The 23,129-nt window shown below is 60.7% G+C and overlaps 3 protein-coding genes across 3 annotated transcripts; all 3 read right to left on the bottom strand.

Moving 5' to 3' along the window:
- Window positions 1-217: 217 nt before the first annotated feature.
- Window positions 218-5,408, bottom strand: TNNI1 (troponin I1, slow skeletal type). The gene is given in 8 exon segments (XM_071449922.1): window positions 218-539; window positions 1,161-1,271; window positions 2,554-2,730; window positions 3,198-3,287; window positions 3,363-3,494; window positions 4,331-4,372; window positions 5,189-5,222; window positions 5,224-5,408. Coding segments are annotated over 7 exon segments (768 nt in total). The 3' UTR covers window positions 218-539; window positions 1,161-1,163.
- Window positions 5,409-14,758: 9,350 nt separating this feature from the next.
- Window positions 14,759-15,643, bottom strand: LOC139601143 (splicing factor 3A subunit 2-like). Its single transcript, XM_071449923.1, has one exon. The coding sequence runs from the start codon at window positions 15,641-15,643 to the stop codon at window positions 14,759-14,761; it is 885 nt and encodes a 294-aa protein (XP_071306024.1).
- A 73-nt stretch (window positions 15,644-15,716) lies between these two features.
- PHLDA3 (pleckstrin homology like domain family A member 3) lies at window positions 15,717-19,031 on the bottom strand. The gene is made up of 2 exons (XM_071449982.1): window positions 16,780-19,031; window positions 15,717-16,410 (listed from the first exon to the last, which is right to left on the bottom strand). The coding sequence occupies exons 1-2, from the start codon at window positions 17,129-17,131 to the stop codon at window positions 16,289-16,291; spliced, it is 474 nt and encodes a 157-aa protein (XP_071306083.1). The 5' UTR covers window positions 17,132-19,031; the 3' UTR covers window positions 15,717-16,288.
- Window positions 19,032-23,129: the final 4,098 nt, after the last annotated feature.

Genomic DNA, 23,129 nt, shown 5'->3' on the forward strand with positions numbered 1-23,129 from the left:
GGGGCCAGGGGGCTCAGCAGAGCTGTGGAATCTGAGGAGTAACCCAGGGCTGGAAGGGACGAGCCCAAAGCTGTGTGAGCCCAGGGAGTGGGGTCTGAGTGCCAGCATGGGGACACTGCAGGGTGACCTGGCCCTGGGCAGAGTTCCCCAGTGAGGAGTGCACACAGCCTCGGCCCAGGACAGTCCTTTAATGCATTTCTGGCTGCCAGGGACATCTCGGGGTGCCACAGGGCACAGGGGGGCACAGGGGGGCACAGGGGGCACAGGGGGCAGCTGCTGCCTCTGGGGCAGCTCTGCAGGGCTGGCAGGGGTGGGTGGCAGTGGCCCTTGGGGACAGCACGGCCTGTGGCTGCTGGAGGGGGACGCTGTGCAGGAGCAGGGCTGAGGGCACCACTGGAAGGAAGAAGCTCAGGTCTCCTTTCCACACCGTTGTCCTTGTGTTCCAGCTCAGTGGGGATTCAGGGAAGGGCACAAAGGGACAGGGGAGCAGCAAGGGCAGGCTGGCAGCAGGGACGGGGACGGTCTTCCTCCCAGTGCTCCTGTGGGAAAGAAACAGCAGAGGGGCAGAGGGGCAGAGGGGCAGAAGAGCAGAGGGGCAGAAGAGCAGAGGGGCAGAGGGGCAGAGGGGCAGAAGGGCAGAAGGGCAGAGGGGCAGAGGGGCAGAGGGGTAGAAGGGCAGAGGGGCAGAGGGGCAGAGGGGCAGAAGGGCAGAGGGGTAGAAGGGCAGAGGGGTAGAGGGGCAGAAGGGCAGAGGGGCAGAGGGGCAGAAGGGCAGAAGGGCAGAGGGGTAGAAGGGCAGAGGGGCAGAGGGGCAGAGGGGCAGAAGGGCAGAGGGGTAGAGGGGCAGAGGGGCAGAGGGGTAGAAGGGCAGAAGGGCAGAGGGGCAGAGGGGTAGAAGGGCAGAGGGGCAGAGGGGTAGAAGGGCAGAGGGGCAGAAGGGCAGAGGGGTAGAAGGGCAGAGGGGCAGAAGGGCAGAGGGGCAGAAGGGTAGAAGGGCAGGCACCCCAAGGCAGGGAGGTGTGGGACAGACCCCAGCCAAGTGTGGGGTGGGACATGGGGACGGGTGGCCTTTTTCTGTAGGAAGTGGGGACATTTCTGTGTCTCTCCAGGCACAGCCCAGGAGGCTGAGGGAGCTGAGGGGGATCAGGACCCAGCCCTACCTGTCACTGCCCCGTGGGGGACTTGGCAGCGTCGAACATCTTCTTCCTGCCCTCCATGCCCGACATGGCCTCCACGTTCTTGCGCCAGTCGCCCACTTCCACAGGGCGCTCCTGCCAGGGGACAGGGCTGGGCATGAGGCTCTGGCAGCCCTGCCCCGACCCTCCCCTGCACAGAGCCTCAGCTGGGACACAGCTGCCCCTACAAAGCCCCTGTCTCTCTGCCATGTGTCCTGCACAGGGAGCTGCCTGGGGAGGTGGCAAACAGCGCCCTGATCTCCACAGGGAGCTCTGGATCCGTGTGGGTACTCCCCTCCCCAAAGCCTGGCCAAGCTGCTTTCATGCACCAGAAGGCTCAATAATCCCAGAAAGATTTCTTTAGGAGGAAGAAACCACGTGGGACTTTGGGTTTACAGCAGCACAGTGGGGCAAATGTTTTTACTGAAGTAAAAACACTTCCTGCATTGCCCTCCCACCTTCTCTGAGCGTTTGGTGGGGCTGGGATTGTTGGTATGACAGTGGGAGCCTGGCAGACACTTCCAGAGCAGAAGGGGAGGTGACAGCAGTTCTGGGAGCCCAGGTGTCTGCTCTGCCCCCCCAGCATTTGCAGATTACAAGCTGTGCCCCAACACCATCTCACACCAAGAACAAACCAGATCTGTTCTCCACCTGGTGCCCAGGGCTGTAAGCAGAGCTTTCTGTCCAAAGGGCTGGAAAAATGCTATACCACAATGGGGGGACAAATGAAAAACTGCTGAAAATTGAGATTCTCATCCAATTCTGCTCATCCAATTCTCATTCACTCTGGTGAACTGGAATGAGCTGGTGAAAGCCCTCTGGGGAGAGGGGATCCCCAGCTGTGCCTGGGCATGAGGCACACCTCCAGCTACTGGGGCACCTGCACACCCCAGGCAGGTTTGGGCATCGCTGGCATTGAGACTTTCTCTTCTCACACCTCTGCCAAGCAGGTGGGGACTGGGCCATTTATCTCAGGCCAACTGCTGGGCTGCTCTGTCTTATCTAATCTGAGTCTAGGAGTTCCCTGGGAGATTTCTGGGTGTGATTGTGCCCAGCAGGAGCTCTCGTGGTTCCCTCTCGTGGTTCAAAGATCAGACTCTGCATTTGCAGCTCAGCCATGGTGCTGAGGGGCCCAGGTGAGAGACCCCCACACACTCTGGGAGGGAAGAGCACCACAGACTCTGCCCTAAATCTCACCAGTTACCATCCACCTGGCCCAGTCAGACTGGTCCCATATGGCCCCCCAAGATCCCACAGTGGGAATGGCCTCACAAGGCTCTTTCCAAGGCTGACAGGGGGTGAACACAGGTGCCCTGGAGAAGGGCAAGGGCACCCCTGGGAAGTGTGTCCATCTCCAGCCTCCAGAGGAGTCACCCACCTTCTCCGTGTCCTCCTTCTTGACAGACTTCAGGTTGGCCCTGAGGTCCATGGACACCTTGTGCTTGGAGCCCAGCAGAGCCCTGAGCATGGCATCGGCCGAGACGCGGACCCGGCGCAGGGGAGGCCGCTTGAACTTCCCCCGGAGATCGAGGACTTTGATTTTCAGATCTTTAATCTGCAGGGGCAGGGGAGGAGCAGGGGTGGGAGGTCAGAGCTTGTCTGCCTTGCACAAAGAGCCCCTGTGGGAAGCAGGAGCTCTGGCAGCACCGAGCCCCAGAGGGATCTGCTCCTCTCCGGCGGGACCACCCCCACCAGGGCTCTGCCCACCCCGGCTCAGAGCTGGGCCATGGGCTGGGCCCAGCCTGCTCAGGCGGCAGCTGTGCCACGAGAAGCTCTCAGACCCACAGGGGTGACCAGGAGAGTGAGGAACCTCTCTGTGGACCCCGAGGACACTTGGGATTCCCTTGGGCAGGGATGAACCTTGCTCTGAGTGGTGCCGTGCAGAGCAAACACCTGCCCTGAGAAAACCCTGGTGCCTGTCCCACATCCCAGCCCAGCCTGGTCCATGACACATCCCCACTGAGGCCAGAGCTGCCACTGGGAAGGAACTTCCAGAAGGAACCAGCCCGTCCTCCCTCCTACCTCCCGGGTGTTATGGTTGCATTTTGCTTCAATGTCGTATCTCTCCTCATCCACAATTTCCACCTTCTCGTGCAGCTCCCTGCACAGGTCCTGGGGCCAAGAAAACAGGAGAGTGCTGAGTGAGGCCCCTCACGCTCCCAAGAGCACCCTTGGGCTGAGCAGTACCTGGAGCTGGCTCAAGGAGAGCCCGCTGGTGTGCAGTGGGGTGACCCTCTCAGACAGGTACCGCTCCTTCTCTGCCTGCTTGTCCACAATCTCCTGATCCCACTCCTCCTTGGCCTTGGCCAGCATCAAACTCTGTGAGCACCAGGAAATGGCACAAGTGTGAACAGGCCCCTGTTCCCCCTGAGCCACTCATACCACATCTGTAGGATGGGACAGACTCGTGTGCCACCCCCTCCCTGCTGTCCCCAAACACACATCAAAGCCTCCCCACAGCTGGGTGGGGCTGTGGGGCCATGGGGTTGTGGGGCTGTGGGACTATGGGTCTGTGGGGCTGTGGGGATGTGGGGCTGTGGGGCTGTGTCCTGTGGGGCTGTGGGACGAAGGGCCATGGGGCCGTGGGGCCGTGGGGCCATGGGGCCATGGGGCTATGGCACTGTGGGTCTGTGGGGCTGTGGGGATGTGGGGATGTGAGGCTGTGGGGCTGTGGGACGAGGGGCCATGGGGCTGTGGGGCTGTGGGATGAGGGGCTCTGGGGCTGTGGGACGAGGGGCCATGGGTCTGTGGGGCTGTGGGGATGTGAGGCTGTGTCCTGTGAGGCTGTGGGGCTGTGGGACGAGGGGCCATGGGGCTGTGAGGCCCTGCTCCCACTGCCGGCTGCCGGTGGCTCTGCTGGGGCAGGCAATGTTTATCCCAAGCCAGAGCCTGGGGAGCTCCCAGGCCTGTGCTGGAGCACAAACGGGCTGAGGCCTCAGAGCTGAAGGTGTGGGGGTCTCTCCCCACCTCAGTGCAGGGGAGGTTTGTTTGGACCACAAATCCCACATGAGTGAGAAGAGAAAGGTGGGTGGGAGCTGCTCCCCACAGCCCATCCCTGAGCTTTCCTCACCCCGTCCCACCGACCATGTGCTACAACCTGGCTCCTTTCCCCCAGTGAGACAAACCCCAGGGAGTTTCCAGCCCTCGGGACTCACCTTCAACAAGAGTTTGCGTGAGGCTGTGATCTTGGATTTTCTCTAGGGGAAAGGGGAGGGAAGGAAAACACCCTTTGAAAACAAATGCGCAGCAAACGCAGAGCTGCACCAAGGGCTCTCCCAGAGGGAAAGGCACTTACCTCCCTGCAAGCAGGGGAGCAGCCAGGGAGCAGCAGAAAAAACAAGAGAAGAGAACAGGGCATCAAGGAATGAGAGTAAAAAAGAGGGGACAGTCAATGAATGCATCTTGTGTGGTTGCAGTTGGTTCCTTATTTCTGTATCTCACAGCTGCCACCAGCACATGAGCCAGGCCTGAGGGGAAGGTGCCCTCTGGAAATGCAGTGGGAGCTCAAGGCCACAACTAAGAAAGCCAAAATGTCACTCAGGTGTGACAGGTGAGCTGGCACTGCGCCCATTGTGCCAACCCCAGCTCAGTCCCTGTGGTTCCGACACCCTCATTCCCCCAGTCCCACTTCAGCTGGGTCGGGATGCTTGGATGCTGCTCAGGTTCACAGGGTTGGGACATCCCCAGGTCGTTGCTCCAGGAAAGCTTTACAGGGAGTTCCTCCCTTCTATGCTCACCAGGGAACGTGTTGGATTTGTGCAATGTGCTATAGAGAGCCTCACGGCAAATCCAGAGGTGCTCCCTCCCCTCAAATCTGCATTTGGGGATCGGGGAAAGCCCTGAGGTTTGAACTGGGACATTGAAAGGGCGAACAATTTGCATTTAAAGCCGGTTTTTGTAAGGGGAATGGCACAGAGGTCTGGGACAGGGTAGGGTCTCCCAGCTCTCCCTCCGCAAAGGGACAAGCACAGCCGGGCGAAGCTTTGGGGATCCCCGGGACCGCAGCTACTCACGGCTCCGGCATCGCGGCGAGTGCTGCTCCTGCCGAGAGAGGGAAAGCGGCTGAAGCCAAGGAGCAAATCCCGGACTCACAGAGGCCAAGGCAGCAGGGAGCGATGCCGAGGCGCTGCTGCCCCGCGCTGTCGGCGTTGGGAAGCGGCCCCGCGGCTCCATCACCCTCCACGCCCGGGGAGCGCGGGACGAGCCCCGGGCTCCGGGAGAGGCCGCCCGCATCCCGGGCAGGCTGCGGCGTGCCCAGCCGGCCCTGCAGGCTCGGCCTGCGGCTCCTGGGGCTTTTCCCAAGCTCCGAGCTGCTCCCCCGCCCGCCCCAGCTCGGGGCAAGGGATGGAGGCTGGAAACATCAGGAGAAATGGGGGTGCCTCGGGAATTCCCCCGCTGGGTGGGCTCAGGGAGTCCTGTCCTGCAGCTCCCATGGGCAACGGCAGAGATGGGAGAGCCAAAACCCACCCGGGGAACGCCAGAGCAAAGGGCAACAACTCTGCTCTGAACAGGGCTGGGGGCTGGGGGTGCCCAGTCTGGAGAAATGAAGGATCCAGGGAGACCTGGGAGCCCCTTCCAGAGCCCAAAGGGGCTCCAGGAGAGCAGGAGAGGAACTCTGGGACAAGGGATGGAGGGACAGGACAAGGGGAATGGCTTCCCACTGTCAGAGGGCAGGGATGGGTGGGGTATTGGGAAGGAATTCTTGGCTGTGAGACCCTGGCAGAGGTGCCCAGAGCAGCTGTGGCTGCCCCTGGATCCCTGGCAGTGTCCAAGGCCAGGCTGGACAGGGCTTGGAGCAGCCTGGGACAGTGGAAGGTGTCCCTGCCATGGCAGGGCTGGGACTGGACGGGCTTTAAGGTCCCTCCCAACCAAAACCGTTCAGGGATTCTCTAAGTTAGAGCCCACAGCTGAGCAGGTTCCTTCAGCAGTCACATTCCAGGTGAAACACTCAGGGTTTCCTATTTTACATTTGCCTGGTGATCCCAAGCCCTGGCAGCTGCTCCAGCCTATGTTGCTCCCCTGGCCCTGCTCTGACCCCTCCTATGCTGAGCAGCTGGGGCACCCTGTGAGTCCAATCAGCAGAAAAATGTGGGGGAAATACCAATCCTTGGGTTTTTTGTTTTGTTTTGTTGTTTTTTTGGGTTTTTTTCCCTCAAACAGCATTTTCCAGGCGCGGGTTTAGTCCTTTTCCTTGGGAGTGAAATGGACAAGCTGGGATTTTTTGCCTTGATCCTTTTGCATCCCCTGATATTTGCAAACTGTTTTAGACCCCAAGGATTCATGCTGGGGGAAATGAAAAGCTGGTCTCAAACAGCTGCTCACAGGTTTGTGTGGAGCCTGTGCCAAGCAAATCTCAGGGCACATCCTGGCTCTATTCCCTTGTTCCTGTTACCTCCCCATGCCCCCACAGCTCAGCCAGATATGTCCTGAATAAATGAAGTTTGGGGGATGGGGGGAATGTAATAAAATCCCAGCTGGAATCATCTTCCCCAGAGCTTCCCAATCCAGATCCCAGATTTACAAGGAAAAATCCCAAGAACAGGAATTTCTTTGTCCTCAAACTACATCAAACATTCAGTTTCCTTCCCTTGTGGAGGTTTTTGGTGCTGTGACAAACATCCCAGAGGACACCAGGCAGCACTGGTGCCTTGAGCAGGCTGGGTCCCAGCTCCTGCCCCCAAGTTTATTCTGGGGGTGGCAGAGGAGCCTTTCTTTCCCTGGAGCTGAGAGGGCTGGGAGCAGCCTCAGCGTTTCCATTGTCTCCTGCTGGAGCAGAGCCCGGCATTCCTTGGGGTGGGATCCACACCACACCTCGAGCTCACGACCTCTACCAAGGTCAGTCACATTTTAGGGCCAAATGGTCCTAAATTGGCTTCCCAAACAACTGCAGGGACTCAGCTGTGCCAGTGAGACATCCCCAGCAATCCCCAGTGCCAGGACTTTTGGGCTCCAGCTGGATCTGGAGCATCCATGAGAGACTTTGGTCCCTGATGGGGACGAGAGGATCTGGGCAAGCTAATTCTGTAATATTTGCATTGTACCAGCTGTGAAAAGCTTATAAAGCTTATTGAACCACTGGATCATGGAAATCCTTAAAAGAAATAATCCCATAAACCCACCCACAGTCAACTCTGACATCCTCCCCCATCCCAGGAGGCTGGAGACAAACCACAAGCACTCTCCCAGCTACCAGGAGGGAGCTCTGTTCCCTCTGTTCCCACCCTGAACCTCCCACCAGTGAGCCAGGCTGGAACACCCAGCAAGTGCTCCTCAAACAGTCCTGTTTGCCACGGTTTGGGAAAAAACAGGCAAATATCAGCTCAAAGTCTTTGTCCCCATTGCAGCCTCACCAATCCTCTCTCCCAGAGCAGAGGAAATGTCTGAGCCACCTCAGAGAGGGGCAGAAATGGTTCCTCTGTGTCCCATGCCAGTGCTGGGGGTCTCGTGCCCATTTCAGCACCAGCACACCCAGGGGGGACAGGGGGCAGTGGCAGTGCCTTACCTGGCTGTGCAGGAGGGAGGTGACGCCTGGCTCGGCACAGCCGCGCTCTGCCAGGGCTGGGGCTGAGGGGGGATATTGAATCCCAGCCCTGCCTGCAAGTGGTCGGTAAAAATAGCACAAATCCCCTCCTCTGCAGGCATCTGCTGCAAGCCCCGGGAGTGCTGGGACTGCTGCTCACACCTGGGGCCCTGCCTGGAGCACAGGGGCACACACAGGTCACCCCTGTGTCACTGCACTTGTGTCCCAGGGCACCCAAACCCCCCCTTTGGTTCCAGGGCTGTTTGCATGGGAATCATCCCAGACTGGTTTGGGTGGGAAGAGACCTTAAAAATCATCCAGTCCCAGCCCTGCCATGGCAGGGACACTTTCCACTATCCCAGGTTGCTCCAAGCCCTGTCCAGCCTGGCCTTGGACACTTCCAGGCACGGGGCAGTCCTGTGCATCGTGGGCACCCTGTGCCAGGGCCTCACCACCCTCACAGGGAAGAATTTCTCCCCAATATCCCATTTATCCCAGCCTCTGGCAGTGGGAAGCCATTCCCCTTGTCCTGTGCCTCCATCCCTTGTCCAGTCCCTCCCCAGCTCTCTTGGAGCCCCTTTGGGCACTGGGATGCCTCCAGGACAGCCCATGCTCACATGGGGGCTCTGGGGGTCACACACACAGGCTCAGGCTGCCCAGTGCTGGGGATGCCGTGGGGATGGGCTGGATCCTCCGGGCACCTCTGCCTTGTCTGGTGTTACAGAGCTCCAGAGATGCTGCAAAAGGCAGGGGAGGAGGGGTGAACAGCCTGGGAGCTGCTCAGCCCTGCACGGTGGGGCACACACAGGACAGCGCTGGCCAAGGGGACTCCTGGGAGCCACCAGAGGCACCAGAGCAGGACAGGGAACCTCAGCAGGCCAGGCTGCATTGCTGAGGGGTGATGGTGAAAACCAGCAAATGGGGGGTCGCACCTCAGGCCAGGTGGGGTGGGGACCAAGGAGGGCACAGTCCCTTCTCTAAGGAGAAGGAGCAGCCCCACTCTCCACTGCAGCTTGGCATGCTCAGCCAGCTCCCAGCCCCTCACAGGCCCGGAGGTCTCCCCAAGAAAAGCAGTGAAAAAGCAGTGAAAAAGCTGCTGTCTGTCCCCACTGCTCCTCACAAAGCCCCTTGCCCAGTGTCCCTTTGCATGACAAGGGCTACAGGGCAGGCAGCACCTGTTCCCCAGGATATTTTTAGGGACAAATTTAGGAGCAAACAATTCCCAACGTGGGGCCCAGCAGGGACAATGCCTGGCATGTTAATCCTGGGGCTTTTATGGCCAGGAGGGACACACAGCTGCAGGAGTGGGGCAGCTCCCATGGTGGGGAGCACAGAGAGCCCCATCCTGCAGAGCCTTCCTGGCTCCTTCCCCCTGCCTGGACACCTGCAGGAGCTGCTGGCAGATGGGTGACAGTAGCACTGGCAGTGCCATCCTCGTGTGAATTGCACCCAGCAAGTCCCAGTGGGCAGGGGAGAAACCCCCCCTGCATCCAGCCCACCCCGGAACCCCTGCAAGGACCCTTCCCTGGCTCCACCGCCAGCACAGAGGATCTGCTCTCCCCTCGAGCAGGAGGAGGAGGAGGAGGAGGCTTTAACCAGCCCCGTCAGACCTTTATAAGGAAAAGCCCCCTCGGGGCCAGGCCTCCAGCATCTTTCCTCCCGGATGCCTTGGAATTGTTTTCGGAGCACAGAGGAGCCAAAATTAGCCTGTGACAACGGCGCTGCATTCCCGCAGCTCCGGGGATGGGGCGGGGGCTGCTCCGGATGCCATCTGCTCCAGGCTCGGGTTTCATCCTCTGCTGGGACCCGGGGAGAGGAGGAGGAAAGGGCAGGAGCAGGATGGGGCTATGGGACCCCTAGATTTGGTTTTTTTCCATGGGTTTCAAAGCCCTGGCTCTGCCATGGGGGCTGCACAGAGGGACTGGCAGGGGACCGAGATGTCCCATCCCTCCTCCCCAGCTGACACAGAGGCTCACACACCACAGGGAGCTGCCTCCAGGTGAGGGGGTGTTTTATCAGGTGCCACCGGGGCCTTGGACACCACTCTGAGCTGCTGGGGGTGGGAAGGATCAGGCTGGAAATCTACAGGGTAAAGCAGCTGAGGGCAAATTCAGAGCAAATAATAAAAATACATCTGGGATTGGCTCAGTTGGTCAGAGCTGGGTGCTGATAACACCCAGGTCATGGGTTTGATCCCCATTCACTTTAGAGCTGGACTCAATGATCCTTGTGGGTCCCTTCCAACTCAGACTATTCCATGATTCTGTGATTTGTCCATGTGCTGCTGCTGCTGCTGCTACAAATCAAATATCCCTCTGTTACTGGGAGCCACTGGTTGAAGGGAAGGGTTCCCCATGGGCTGCCACCAAGGAGATGGATGCCAGCAGAAATTTCCCAGAGAGCTGTATGGGGAGGTCAGAGCCAGGCAGGAGCAGGTCCCCAGGGACAGCTGCTTGTCCCTGAATGTCCCTGGGATCTACAGGTCACCTGTGTTTAGTCTCTTACAGGTGGACCCCCTGGCACGTGTTTAGAGGGATGGGGCATTTTCCCCCTCTGGGCTTTCCAAGTCCCTGGAGGGTGTTGGTGGATCCCCACACCCATGGCAGGGGCTGCCAGAGCTGCCCAATGGTCCCTGGCTCCTCAGGGTCTGGGGACTCCAAATGCAAAGGCACCTGACTCCTGTGAGCAGTTCAGCTACCCCACATGAAGCCAATCTCCCTGAAGAAATGGACTTGAAGCAATGCTGGAGGGGTCTCTTCCCCTCCTTGGAACCTTCCCACCCATCCTGTCCTCACCCTCTCCCAGCCACCATCCTCATTCCATCAACCCTGATGGAATTCACAAAGCCAACAGCTCCCAGAGCATCCAGGACAGACTTAGAAATGACAGCTGAGCCTCTGGTGTCCTTTGGGACTGAGCCCGTGGTGTCCTTTGGGGCCAATCCTCACTGCCACACTCAGAGTCCAGCACTGGGGGGTGACAGGAGAGCTCCCAGCTGCACCAGGCTTGTCACAGGACTGGGACAGATGCTGCCCCACAGACTCACCATGGTGTGGGAGGTTTTCCTTCTGTGGGACAGCTCAGGGACCAGGGGACAGCGAGGTCACGCCCTAAGCTGGGTGATGGCAAGGCTGCAGGGTCAGGTGGCAGTGAAGTGGTGAAGGAGCACGGGACTTGTCCTGAGGAATGGTCCCCTGTGGTGTTCCTCCTGCAGACCATCCAGCAGCTCTCCCCCCTCCTGAGCTGCCAGAGGAACCCAGCCAGTCCCACCTGCTCTGTGGATTGCTGACAGTGCAGTGGAAGCTCCTGGGATGCTTCTCTAAGAGCTGATGCCTCCTGCAGCCCTGGGGGGAATTTCCTCCCCCTGCTGCATCTGTGAACAGATCCCACCAAACCTGAGGGATGCCCCAAGATGGAAAGGGGGCAGAATTTGGATATTCATCACAGCCCAGCCTGGGAACCAGCACAGCTCCAGGCCAGACCCCAAATATTCCCCAGGGACTGAGAGACCTCTCCCAGCTCATCTGCCCCACTGATCTTCACCCCATTACATCAGCCCCACCAGGGCATCCCCATTTCCCACTGCCTGGCAGGGCAGAGGCTTCTCATCCCTTTGGGATGTGCTGCTCCATGTCCTGCTCCTGTCCCAGCCCCCATTCTGGGAACCCCAAGCTCTGGAGACCCCCTGGGCCTGGTACAGCTCAGGGGGGTGCCCGTGCCAGCCCCTCCATCCTGGGAGGGACTCACCCTTCCCACCTGGCTACAGAGGGCAAATCCATTGGAGGCAGCTGGGGCTGAATGCCAAAGCAGGACAATTATCCCAAAATGCAAGAAACACCTTCCACTTCTAGAAATATCATGGCCAGTTTGTTTTTCTCTGCTTGAATACTTTGGGGAGGCCTGAAATGTTTGCAGAAGGTCCCAAAGCTGGGGAAGGTCCCCCAAAAGCCAAGGGGCCCTTTAGGAACAGCACAGGCCTCTGGCACATGGAAAAGGCTTTGTTAAATGAGGAGGAATTACCTACTTTGGGATAGTGGAAGGACATTATTGAAATGGAGCCACCCACTGAAGACTTGAAGCTTTCAATGGCTTTGCTGGTGACACATGAAACCTTCCCAGTGCTGATCCTGTGGGCTCTTCTCACCAGGAGAGGGATTTGGGCTGTTCTGTGCCAGTGGCAGCCATGGCTCAGCAGTGACATCAGTTTGAGTATCACAAACTCCAGGCTGGTTTCCTGCCTAAGCAAGAAAGGGCTGTTGCAAATAATCCAAAATTTCTGGCCCAGGCAGGGACCCTGACAGAGTTTTTGGACATTTTCAGGGTATTTTCAGACCTTTACCTCTGTCTCTGAGACACATCTCAGTATCCACTTTGGGTTGTCTGTGCCACCCCTGCCTCCAGAGCCACTCAGTGGCTCCTGCTCGGGGACAGTGGGGGACAGACAGGTGCTGGCATGTGCTGGTTGTTCCTCCTGCAGCTCCAGCAATGTCTGGGCCCTTGTTTGGATTCTTCCTGGTGAGTCCCTGCCCTTCCTGGGCTCCCACAACCTCAGCTCTTCTGCTGGGGAATGTCACAGGCACAGCTCTGAACCCCCTGGGACACGGAGTCCCAGACCCTCCCACAGGACCCTGTGGCTGGGGAGTGAAGGTGTGACCCTGCAGTCCCTGCCCTTACCCCTCAGCACCCCAGGGGCTGTGCTGCAAGCACAGTCACTTCTTCCTACACTGCAGTGCAGGAGGAGTCAGTGGAGATGGCCAAGCCCCCACAGCAGTGCTGGGGACATCCCAGCCTCTGCTTCCTGAAGCATGGACATGCAGACAGCAGAGCTCTGGGCAGGTGCCGTGTCCCAAACCAAAATCCAGTGATTTAGGAATTGTCATTAAGGAATGGCCAACAATGAAATCATTTTAGGAGCATCTGGAGGAAGTTGGACAGTTGACCTAAAGCCAAAAAGCAGAATGCTACTTGGTACAGCTGGGATTATTTTCATTTTTATCTAAAGAGGAACCACCCACAAGCTGAGGGATGATCCCAGGAGAAGCAGGGCAGTGCCAGGCTCTCCACAGGGCACTTGGTGATGGAGGAGGTCCCACGTGACAAAAGCATTGGCACCATCAGGCTGCACCTCCCTGTCTCAGCACTGTGACCCCAGTGCCCTCCCTGGAACTTAAAGTGCCCAGCCAGCCCCAAACTGATCCCAAAGGCAGACCTGGGATGTCCTCAGGTGGGAAAAACTCCTGTCCTCTGCACCCACTGCACCCCTGTGGTGCTGCAGGGAGGGTGCCAGTCCCTGTGGGTGCTGGCAGAGCCCCTGCCCAGGGTGGGGGCACAGGGCAGCCCCCCAGCACAACCTCAGCACTGGGGCACCCTCAGAGAAGTGTGGGGAGGGATGCTGGAACAGGGGCACCGTGGGCTGGGAGCAGCAGAGCCAGATTTTCAGGCTCCTGCCTTTGAACTCTGGGCAAAGCCCCAGGGCACCTCTCTCTTCTCCCTGGAGGCCCAGGGGGGCTCTGGCCATGGGGGCCCTTGTGCTGGAGGGGCTGAGGGGCCACAAAGCCACCCTGCATCCCCCTGTTGTGCCTCAGTTTCCCCACCTCCAGGGGCATTAGAAATGCTTCCCACGAGTCCTCTCCTGCTTTGCAGGCTGCCTGGGAGGGTGCTGGCACCACGTCCCTGGTGCTGGGGATGCTCCAGCCTCTGGCCCTGGCCCTACTCCACTCCCTGGCCAGCTCTCTGGGCTGTTTATTTGTTTTTCAGTCTCGGGGTGACTTTTCCTCTGCAGAGACATTCAGCCCTCCCAGGGGAGATGAAGCCAACACATCTTTCACCCCCACGCTGCTGGCTGGGCTCTGACCCAGCCCCTGCTCCAGGGTCAGCCTGGGAATCCACCCCCAGAGGATGGGTCAGGTGTGGGTGTCTGCTCAGAAGGAAATCCCAAACCTGGAGGCTTGGGGAGCTCTAAAGTCCCTGGGGGATTTGGGGTCCAGGCAGGGAGCCTGGATGTGTGTTGGACTGGATGAAGGGCTCAGGATGAGGATGGAAAAGCTTGACTTTTCCTGGACCTGAAACGCTGACACAGGGATTTGTGTTTTCTTATTGTCCCCTCCCTGCATTGACTGCCTAAAGTTCTCCCCAGCTCTGGGGTACCGTGGCCTCTCTGCTGCCTCATCATCAGTGCCCAGGGATGTACCATGGCCAGGGCTGGTGCTTACATGCTCTCCTTGATAATTTTCTCTGACAGTTCCTTGCTGGCAGTTGGAAAACAGAATATATCTATTTACAGGGGGCAAGAGAGCAGAGAAAATGAAAAAAAAAAGGAGTCACACGGAATAAAACTGATAACTTTGGGAACCCCCTGGCACTGGGTGCTCCCCACCCTGGCACCCACCATGGCACAGTCTTGGAATGCTCACATGGCTTTGATTGAGCCTCACTGAGTCCCCTGGCTCTGGGAGCTGGGGATTCAGGGGGAAGCCCAGGACAGTGATCCTTGCCCTGGAAATGCTCTGTAAGCAGCAGCACCTTCTTGGCCACCCCATTCCCCCCTGACACGTGTGCAGGGACCTGGTCTGAGGCTTGTCCACACAGGGCACCACAGCTGAAGCATGTCCTGCAGAGGGTCCCACCACCCCTGGAGTCCCCCCCGTCCCTGTCATGACTCTGGGATGGTGCAGAGCTCCATCTATGCAGTGCTTGGGTCCGGCTCCATCTGCACCCCGGGCCTGGTCCCCGCCCCTCTGCACCCCCAGCCGGGGGGGTCTCAGTAAATTCAGCTCTGAGCCCCCCCCGGCCAAGGAGGCTCTGCCAGGTGGAACCCCTGGTGCCTGCTCCTGCAGAGCCAGCACGAGCCTGGCCCTGCACAGAGAGCCCTGCCACTGTCCCCAAAGCCCCCGGTGCTGCCCTGGCACGGGGACGGGACCCTCAGGCTGGGGTGCAGGCTGGGGTGCAGGTACAGGCTGGGGTACAGGGGTACAGGCTGGGGTACAGGGGTACAGGCTGGGGTTCAGGCTGGGGTACAGGTGCAGGTACAGACTGGGGTGCAGGGTGGGGTGCAGATTGGGGATCAGGCTGGGGTGCAGGCTGGGTTCAGGCTGGGGTGCAGGCTGGGTTCAGGTTGGGTGCAGGTTGGGTTCAGGCTGGGGTACAGATCGGGGATCAGGCTGGGTGCAGGTTGGGTGCAGGCTGGGTTCAGGCTGGGTACAGGTGGGTGCAGGTTGGGTACAGGTGGGTGCAGGTTGGGTACAGGTGGGTGCAGGTTGGGTTCAGGCTGGGTACAGGTTGGGTGCAGGCTGGGGTGCAGATCGGGGATCAGACTGGGGTGCAGGTGGGTGCAGGTGGGTGCAGGTGGGTACAGGTGGGTGCAGGCTGGGTTCAGGCTGGGTACAGGTGGGTGCAGGCTGGGGTGCAGATCGGGGATCAGGCTGTGTTCAGGTTGGGTGCAGGCTGGGTTCAGGCTGGGTACAGGTGGGTGCAGGTTGGGTGCAGGTGGGTGCAGGCTGGGTACAGGTGGGTGCAGGTGGGTGCAGGCTGGGTGCAGGATGGGTGCAGGTGGGTGCAGGCTGTGTTCAGGCTGGGTGCAGGCTGCCTGGCCCGGGCAATACGGATACCGCGCTCCGTGGTTCCCACGCGGCCGGGAAATCTCCGGCAGGATCCGCAGCGCCTCCGGCCCCGGGCTGGGCTCAGGCTCCGGCTTGCGGAGCGCTGCTGGCTCCAGGCGCTGCTGTCTGCGCTGCCTGTCGGGGCAGGGCCATCCCTCCCTGCTGCGGAGCCACAGCGCTGCTCCCGCGTCACCGGCGCTCAAACCACCGTGGGAATCCCTGGGGACACGGGCGCAGCGGGACTGGTGATCGGGGAGCCTCGGGGTGCTGCTGGGGGGCTTTGGAGAGAGCCTCGGGGCGCTGCCGGGGGGCGTTGGAGCCCGACTGGGGGATGATGGTTTAGGAGTCATGACTGCAAAGCTCTATGCAGGATTTGTGCTCTCCCATGCCCTGTGGGTCCCACAAATCAAAGCAACACCAGGGTAAGAAGCTGAAAGTCCTGTTAAGGGACACTTTTGATACAGGGAATTGGGGTCCCCAGCATTCCCCTCAGCCCAAGGACATCCCAGGGTGAGACAATGTCCAGCAGCACGGCTGTGTCACCACAGCATCGTTTCAGTGCCCTGCTGAGGGGTCCCTGCTGCAGCAGCAGCTTTCCAGCCCCTTTTTAAAATTGGGACCCAGCCACATCCATCTGTCCCAGTGTCACTGTCACACAGGCAGAGCTCTCTGTGGCACAGATCCTTCAGGCACAGCCTCATCCATCCCCTGTCCTGCAGGAGAGGCCTGGGGTCCCCAGCAGTGCACCAAGGTCCTGCACACGTTAGCTGAATGAAGGGTGGTGGGGCCCCAGGCAGGGATGTCACCTCCTGCCTTGTCTGAAGTGCCAGGTGGTGGCCCTGTCTGTGTCCTGTGTCCTGCTGTGCCAAGGGGAGGTGGCTGTGCCAGCCCAGCTCTTGCGGTGCCTCTGTCCTGCCCCGGCAAGGGGGGAGCCAGTGCCAGCACCGGCCTCCCCGGGGCCACTGTCCTCGTCCCCGGGCTGCACAGCGGTGACCTCACTTGCCCGCAGGGATCCCGTTCTCCCCAGCGCCTGCCGAGCCGAGCGCCATCTCCATGCGACTCCTGGGAAGCTGCGATTCCCGGGGCTGTCCCACCGGGGCTGTGTCCAGCTGCATCGCTGCCGAGAGAAGGCTCCTGTCACCCACTGGGCCAGCGCTGGGACATGGGGCATCCTGAGGGGACTGGGGAGTGGGGCCAGACACCATCCCCACCCCATCCCACGTGCAGGATAGCAAAGGGCTCTGTATCCCTCAGGCCACCCCAGACAGAAGGAGGATGTTAGAAATCCCTGTCCAGGGATACGGAGAGGCCAAACCCACGGGGGCGTCCCAGCCAGTGCACGGGGACATGGGAACATCAACCTGCAGACCCATCCCGCTCCACGGGACCCCCTCTGTGATTCCCCAAACCTCAGGGATGGGAACCTGCGGCCAAGGACCTCATGCTGGGCTGGGTCCCGCTCCCTGGGCCGCGGTGGCTGCGGTACCTGCTCGGCAGCTGTGCCGGGCGCGCACCTCCTGCATCGCCTGCTGGTTCTTGAAGCGCACCAGCCCCATGGTGATCTCGGCGTTCCAGCCCGGGTCCTCCTGGGCGCAGCGGAAATCGATCTCGAGGCTGTCGTCCATCACCACCGTGAAGTAAATGTGCCGCTCCTTCCACTCCACGCACTCCACGGCCTTCATGCGGGCGAAGCTCAGCTCCTTGCGCCGCGAGCCCTTGGGCTCGAAGAGCTGCAGCCCCTTCTCCGTCAGCAGGCACCGCTTCTTCTTCCAGAGCTGCAGCAGCCCTCCACTCCGCTTCTCCAGCACCCCCTCCCTCAGCACCTTCTCGGGGGTCATCGCGGCTGCTCGGCCCCGGGGTCCTCAGCACCCTGCGCCGGCCCAGCCGAGCATTACCCGCCGGGGCAATTCCAGCCGAGCTCCCGGGGCCGGGACCCGCGGTGGCCGTGCTGCCCCCGGGCCTCGCCGCTCCCGCTGCGGCTCTCAGAGGGGCTGAGGCTCGGGGAGCCCCATTCCGGCCCCGTGCCGGGCTCCGCTCCCTGCCCGAGCCGCGTGTGGGATCCGCGCTCGCAGGAGCTGTCGCTACTTGCCCGGCCGCTCTCCCACTCGCATTCCTGCGCCTCGCCTGGCCCCTCCTGCTCCCAGGCTCCCTTCACGCCCAGGCGAAGCCCGACCAGGCCCGGCGCAGCCCCGCTTCACCCGGGAGGAGCTTCTGGGGTGCCCGAGGGCAGGCGCAGCCTCAGGGCCTTCGTGTGAACAGGCGGGGTGTGGGACGGGGCTGCATGGCAGCGGTGCAGGGTGTGTGAGGGATGGGGCTGCATGGCAGCGCTGCAGGGATGGGACGGGGCAGGGCTCGGGGACTTGTGCACGACAGCCCGGGGTGCAGGGACAGATATTGGAGGGGCAAGAGCAGCTCTTGGGGGTGCAGCACCAGCTGTTGGGGGTGCAGCCCTCCGGGCACAGAGCTATAGGGTGCAGGGCTGGTGGGACAATGGGCTCTGGGGCACAGGGCCGACTGGGCAGGGGGCTCTGCGTAGCCAGGCAGGGGTACAGAGTGCAGTGCTACCTGGACTGGGGGTTGCAGTGCCAGCCAAGAAGGCACAATGGGCCGCAGTGCCAGGGCAGGGGCTGCTGGGGTGCAGTGCCAGCTGGGACAGTAGGCTGTGCCTGCAGCACCAGCCAGGCAGGGGCTCTGGGGACCCCGAGTGCAGCCCAGGAGGAGAGACAAAGGCAGAGAACGGACAGCAGCAATGGGGACAACCCCAGACAGCCACCCACCGCCCCAGGCACTCACCCAAGGGTGCTGGGCCACCCCTCAGCACACAGAGCTCCCATCGCTCAAAGGCCCTGAGATAGGGGTTTGAAGCGCACAGGCTGTCCCACAGCAAGGGGCAGCATCCCCCAGCCCGTGACCTGTGCAGGGGGAAGGAGCCGTGGAGCGGGACCGGGGCAGCGCAGCCCGGTCCTCCTGCCTGATCCTCCCTCCCCTGCAGCCAAACACCGTCTCCTTTCCAGCCCGTCTCGTTCCCGGCCACCGCAGCACCATCTGTTCCTGTGCCAGCGCCTGGCACCGAGGGTTCCCCGGGCCGGGCTGGGCTGCCGGGGGTCACACCTGGGGACTTGTGGGCTGCCAGGGCGGGTGACGGTCACAGGCGGCTGGGCAGCTGAATGTGCCCCTGCAAACGCTGTGAGGGTGGGTCCTTCACCCAGGTGAGGTCTGCAATGCGAAGAGATGCCCCCGGGAATGTGCCGGGGTCACTGACGGGGCCTGGATCAGCCCCTGGCTCCCTGGCACACAGCGCCCACCCTGCTCCTGCACCCCTCGCAGCCCCGCAGAGCCCCCGGCTGGAGTCCCCTCCTGCCCCAGCCCCTCCATCGCTGCCGCTCCCTGCCGGGGGCTTTGCCGGCAGCCGCCGTGGCCAGCGGGCAAGTCTGCAGCGCTGATGAGATGCACCTCATTATCCCTCATTAAGAGGGCAGGGCGGCTGGCGGAGCCAGGAACCGGTTCGTGCTCCCTGGGGCCAACCTCGCCACGCTGGCAGAGATCCCGGGTGTCCCAGGAGACCCGGGCTCCTGACGGCAGGTGGCCCCGGAGGTCACCCCGAGCACCCCAGCGCTTGGGAAGGGGTAGAGCAGTGTGGGTTTCCCAGCAGAGCAGAGCAGAGCAGTGTGGGTTCCCCTGGCAGAGCAGAGCACTGTGGGTTCCCCAGCAGAGCAGAGCAGTGTGGGTTCCCCCAGCAGAGCACTGTGGGTTCCCCCGGCAGAGCAGAGCACTGTGGGTTCCCCAGCAGAGCAGAGCAGTGTGGGTTCCCTCAGCACAGCAGTGTGGGTTCCCCAGCAGAGCAGAGCACTGTGGGTTCCCTCAGCACAGCAGTGTGGGTTCCCCTGGCAGAGCAGAGCACTGTGGGTTCCCTCAGCACAGCAGTGTGGGTTCCCCAGCAGAGCAGAGCACTGTGGGTTCCCCCAGCAGAGCAGAGCAGTGTGGGTTCCCCTGGCAGAGCAGAGCACTGTGGGTTCCCTCAGCACAGCAGTGTGGGTTCCCCCAGCAGAGCAGAGCAGTGTGGGTTCCCCAGCAGAGCAGAGCACTGTGGGTTCCCCCGGCAGAGCAGAGCAGTGTGGGTTCCCCTGGCAGAGCAGAGCAGTGTGGGTTCCTCTGGCAGAGCAGAGCAGTGTGGGTTCCTCTGGCAGAGCAGAGCACTGTGGGTTCCCCAGCAGAGCAGAGCAGTGTGGGCTCCCCTAGCAGAGCACTGTGGGTTCCCCAGCAGAGCAGAGCACTGTGGGTTCTCCTGGCAGAGCAGAGCACTGTGGGTTCCCCCAGCAAGGCTGTTTTCCCACACGCAGGTAACGCTCAGCTCCAGGGATGCCGAGCCCTGGGAGCTCGGGGGGAGCAGTTTTGTGACTGTCAATGTTCTGGTAATCTGGGATGTCCGTGGGCAGTTCTGGTTCACCATCCAGCTCCAGCTCCATCCTCACAGCCCGGGGGAGAGCCAAGGGCTGCCAGCCCGGCCCCTCTGCTCACCGCAGTCGCTGCTTCTCCAGGTACCAGCCACCAAGGGAAGGAGCTGGTCCTGCAGCTCTGGGTGTGAAGGAGCTTTGGGAATGTCCTTCTTCACTCCTGTCTCCCCAGCTGTCCATTCCCAGACACAGCAGGGGCAGGACTCTCACCCTGCCAGGCTGCCCGGGGGGCACATGGCACCTCCTGCCCTGCAGCAAACCCTGCAGGACCCGCTGTGCCAGGCTGTGGGTGAGCCAAGGGCTCTGCTCCATGGGCTGCCCACAGCTCATCCCATCCACAGGGGCCCTCAGGGCAGGTGACATCCCCTCTCACGGGGCTGCCGGGCTCAGCCCTGCCCCGAGGTGACATCCCCACAGGGCTTGGTGACAGGGTGACATCCCCCCTGAAGCCCCCCTGGCCATGGGGCTTGGGGGCTCCAGTCTGACCCCTCAAGCGGTGCCATCACCTCAAGGCTCCAGGATGCTTGGACACAAGCCACTCCCTGGTTTGTCCCTTCAGGGCAGGTTTGGGTGCCACAGCCCCTTCCCCAGGCTGCAGCCCCCCAAGGGTGGGAGCTGCCAGGCACAGCGCGGCTCTGCTGCCTCGAGGGGGAGCTGGACAGCACCTGGGCACAGGTGAGCAGACTCGGCTGGGCCCTGCCGTGCTGCTGACCAGCAGAGGGTAGCATGTCAGAGCTGTCCTACTGCAGCTCGGGCAGGAGGTGCCCAAAAAGCACCTCTAGTCCCACCCTGCTTCTCCTAGGCCATGTCCCACCACCTCCTCCAGCCCCCCTCTGTCAGGATGTGCAGCCCCCGTGAGCCCATCCTGGTGTCCCCATGGTGGTCTCTGTCACTCCCTAAGCCACTCTGAGTGACCAGTGCAGGCTCAGCAGGAGTGTGGCACCCAGGGCAAAGCCTCAGCGCATGGTCCCTGTCCTGGGACATGGTTTATCCGGGACCTTTGGGGCTGGGAGCTCAGCAGGGACCCACTAGGCAGGAGAAAAGAGGACCTGGGGAGGCTGAACTTCAGTTTTCCACTGTCTATAGAAAGGTTGTGGAGACATGGCCCTGCCTGGCAAAAGGACACAAGACACCAGGCACAGGGGCACAACAGGACAGTCGGGGATTCAAAGAATCATTAATGTTGGAAAAAGCCCTCCCAGGTCACAAGATCATCCATTCCAACCACTCCCCCAGCACTGCCACAATCACCACTAACCCACGTCCCCATGTGCCACATCCCACACATCTTCTGAACACCCCAGGGGTGGTGACTCCACCACTGCCCTGGGCAGCTGTGCCAGGGCCTGACCATCCTTTCAGTGATGAAACAATCCTTTCAAGGCTTGTGTGGCTCAATGCTCTGACAACATCCACAGTGGTGGGACCTCCATCCTCAGAGGGTTCCTGTACCTGAGTGGACACAAATGCCCTGATCAACCTGACCTTTGGAACCCTGCCTTAAGCAGGAGGTTGCAGTTAAGGCTTCTGCTGGCCCCTTCTACATCTTTCCATGGCCCTTCAAAACCAAATCCAGCATCTTCTCTTGGCTTTAACCAGGCCTCCAGTAGAATTGGCCTCTCTGAGGTCCATCACATGTGAAATGTCACCATCCCATAGAACCACCAGCTGGTTTGGGTTTAAAGGGTAAGAACCATCCTGTTCCACCCCCTGCCATGGCAGGGACACCTTCCACTAGCCCAGGCTGCCCCAAGCCCCGTCCAGCCTGGCCTTGAGCACTTCCAGGGATCCGGGGGCAGCCACAGCTGCTCTGGGCACCCTGTGCCAGGACCTCACCATCCTCACAGCCAAGAATTCCTTCCCAATATCCCATCTAACCCTGCCCTCTGGCAGTGGGAAGCCATTCCCTCTTGTCCTGTCCCTTCCAGCCCCTCGTCCCCAGTCCCTCTCCAGCTCTCCTGGAGCCCCTTTAGGCATTGGAAGGGGCTTTGAACTCTCCCTGGAGATTTCTCCAGGTGACATCCCCAGCTCTCCCAGCCTGGCTCTGGAGCAGAGGGGGTCCCTCTCCTCCCCTCTCTCTGACAGAACCTCTACAGCTGCATGAGGAAGGGACAAAATACTCATTGTAGCTTTACTGACCAACCAGCACTGCCTGGGCACAATCCCATCTGGGGCACATCCAGCTGAGATGCACAGCAGCAGCACAGCATCCCCTGCACACTCACAGAGAAGGCAGTGGCTTCCTGAGCCCTCCATCCCTGCAGCAGCCCCACCTCACACCTCTGCAGCAGCTTCCTGACCCCCCATCTCTGCAGGAGCTTCCAAAACAAGCCCCCCTCACCTCCGCGTGGGAGCAGCAGGGCCTCTGCCAAGCGAGGGAGGCAGGTTTGGGTCTCCACACCAGGCAGGTACCTGAGCCCTCTGTGCTGCAGCTCCCAGCCCTACCCGAGCCTGGGCTGTGTGCCCCCCACACCAGACCCCTCATCCCAGCCACCACACAGCCCAGAGCAGTGGGTCCTGCTGGAATCTAGAGCGGGGAAGGTTTTGGAGATGGTGAAGACTCAACTCCCCATCTCCATTTCATAAACACCATGTAAGGCTGAGGGTGTGATGAACAGGAGAAAGCAGTGAGATTGATAAAGGAGCCCCAATCCTGCCCCAAAAAAGGATTTCTGCCTCTGTTGTGCTTCTCAGAGCACTCCCCATCTCATTTGCTCAACCACAATGTTTATAACTTTAAAAACCCCAGAACTCAATTGCCTGTGGAGTCCCTAAGCTGCAGCGAGGCTGATCCGAGTCTGTCCCACCAGTCCAACAGGAGAATCACAGAAAGGGAGTGCGGAGTTTAGATGGAAACCAATTAAACCTGGGCAGCTGCCAAACTGGAGGCTTAATGATCCACAAGCTGTAAAAAAGCAGGGAGTAGGTGAAAAGCTGTTAATTACTCGGCACTGCTGGGCATGCCTGCTTGGAGAGGTGCCACCTAAAAGTACTGATAGGGGTTTTGAGAGCCTGAGCACACGTGTGGTGCTACCAACACACCCAGGAGGGCTGTCCCTGGCCTCCCAGCATCAACCTCTGCTTTTGGAATAGTTATCCCCATTCCTGGAAGTCTTCAACGACAGAGCTTGGAGCAGCCTGGGCTAGTGGAAGGTGGAACAAGATGAGCTTTAAGGTCTCCTCCCATCCAAACCATTCCATGCTGATTCTTGGTGGGAGCAGAGGGGGAGCCCATCCCAGCGGGCTGCAGAGCTCAGCTGGGCCGTGTCAGACTGCACCGACACATTCCTGCCATTGGGCTTTAATTCCAAGCCAGGGCTGCAAACGCCTCCCCAGCCCTGGGCCCTCAGCCCCAGCCGGAGTCAGAGGCAGGGCCAGGCTC

This window comes from Agelaius tricolor, unplaced genomic scaffold (genome assembly GCF_023055355.1).
Source record: "Agelaius tricolor isolate 1412-34295 unplaced genomic scaffold, bAgeTri1.0.p SCAF_30, whole genome shotgun sequence".
NCBI classification, from domain to species: domain Eukaryota; kingdom Metazoa; phylum Chordata; class Aves; order Passeriformes; family Icteridae; genus Agelaius; species Agelaius tricolor.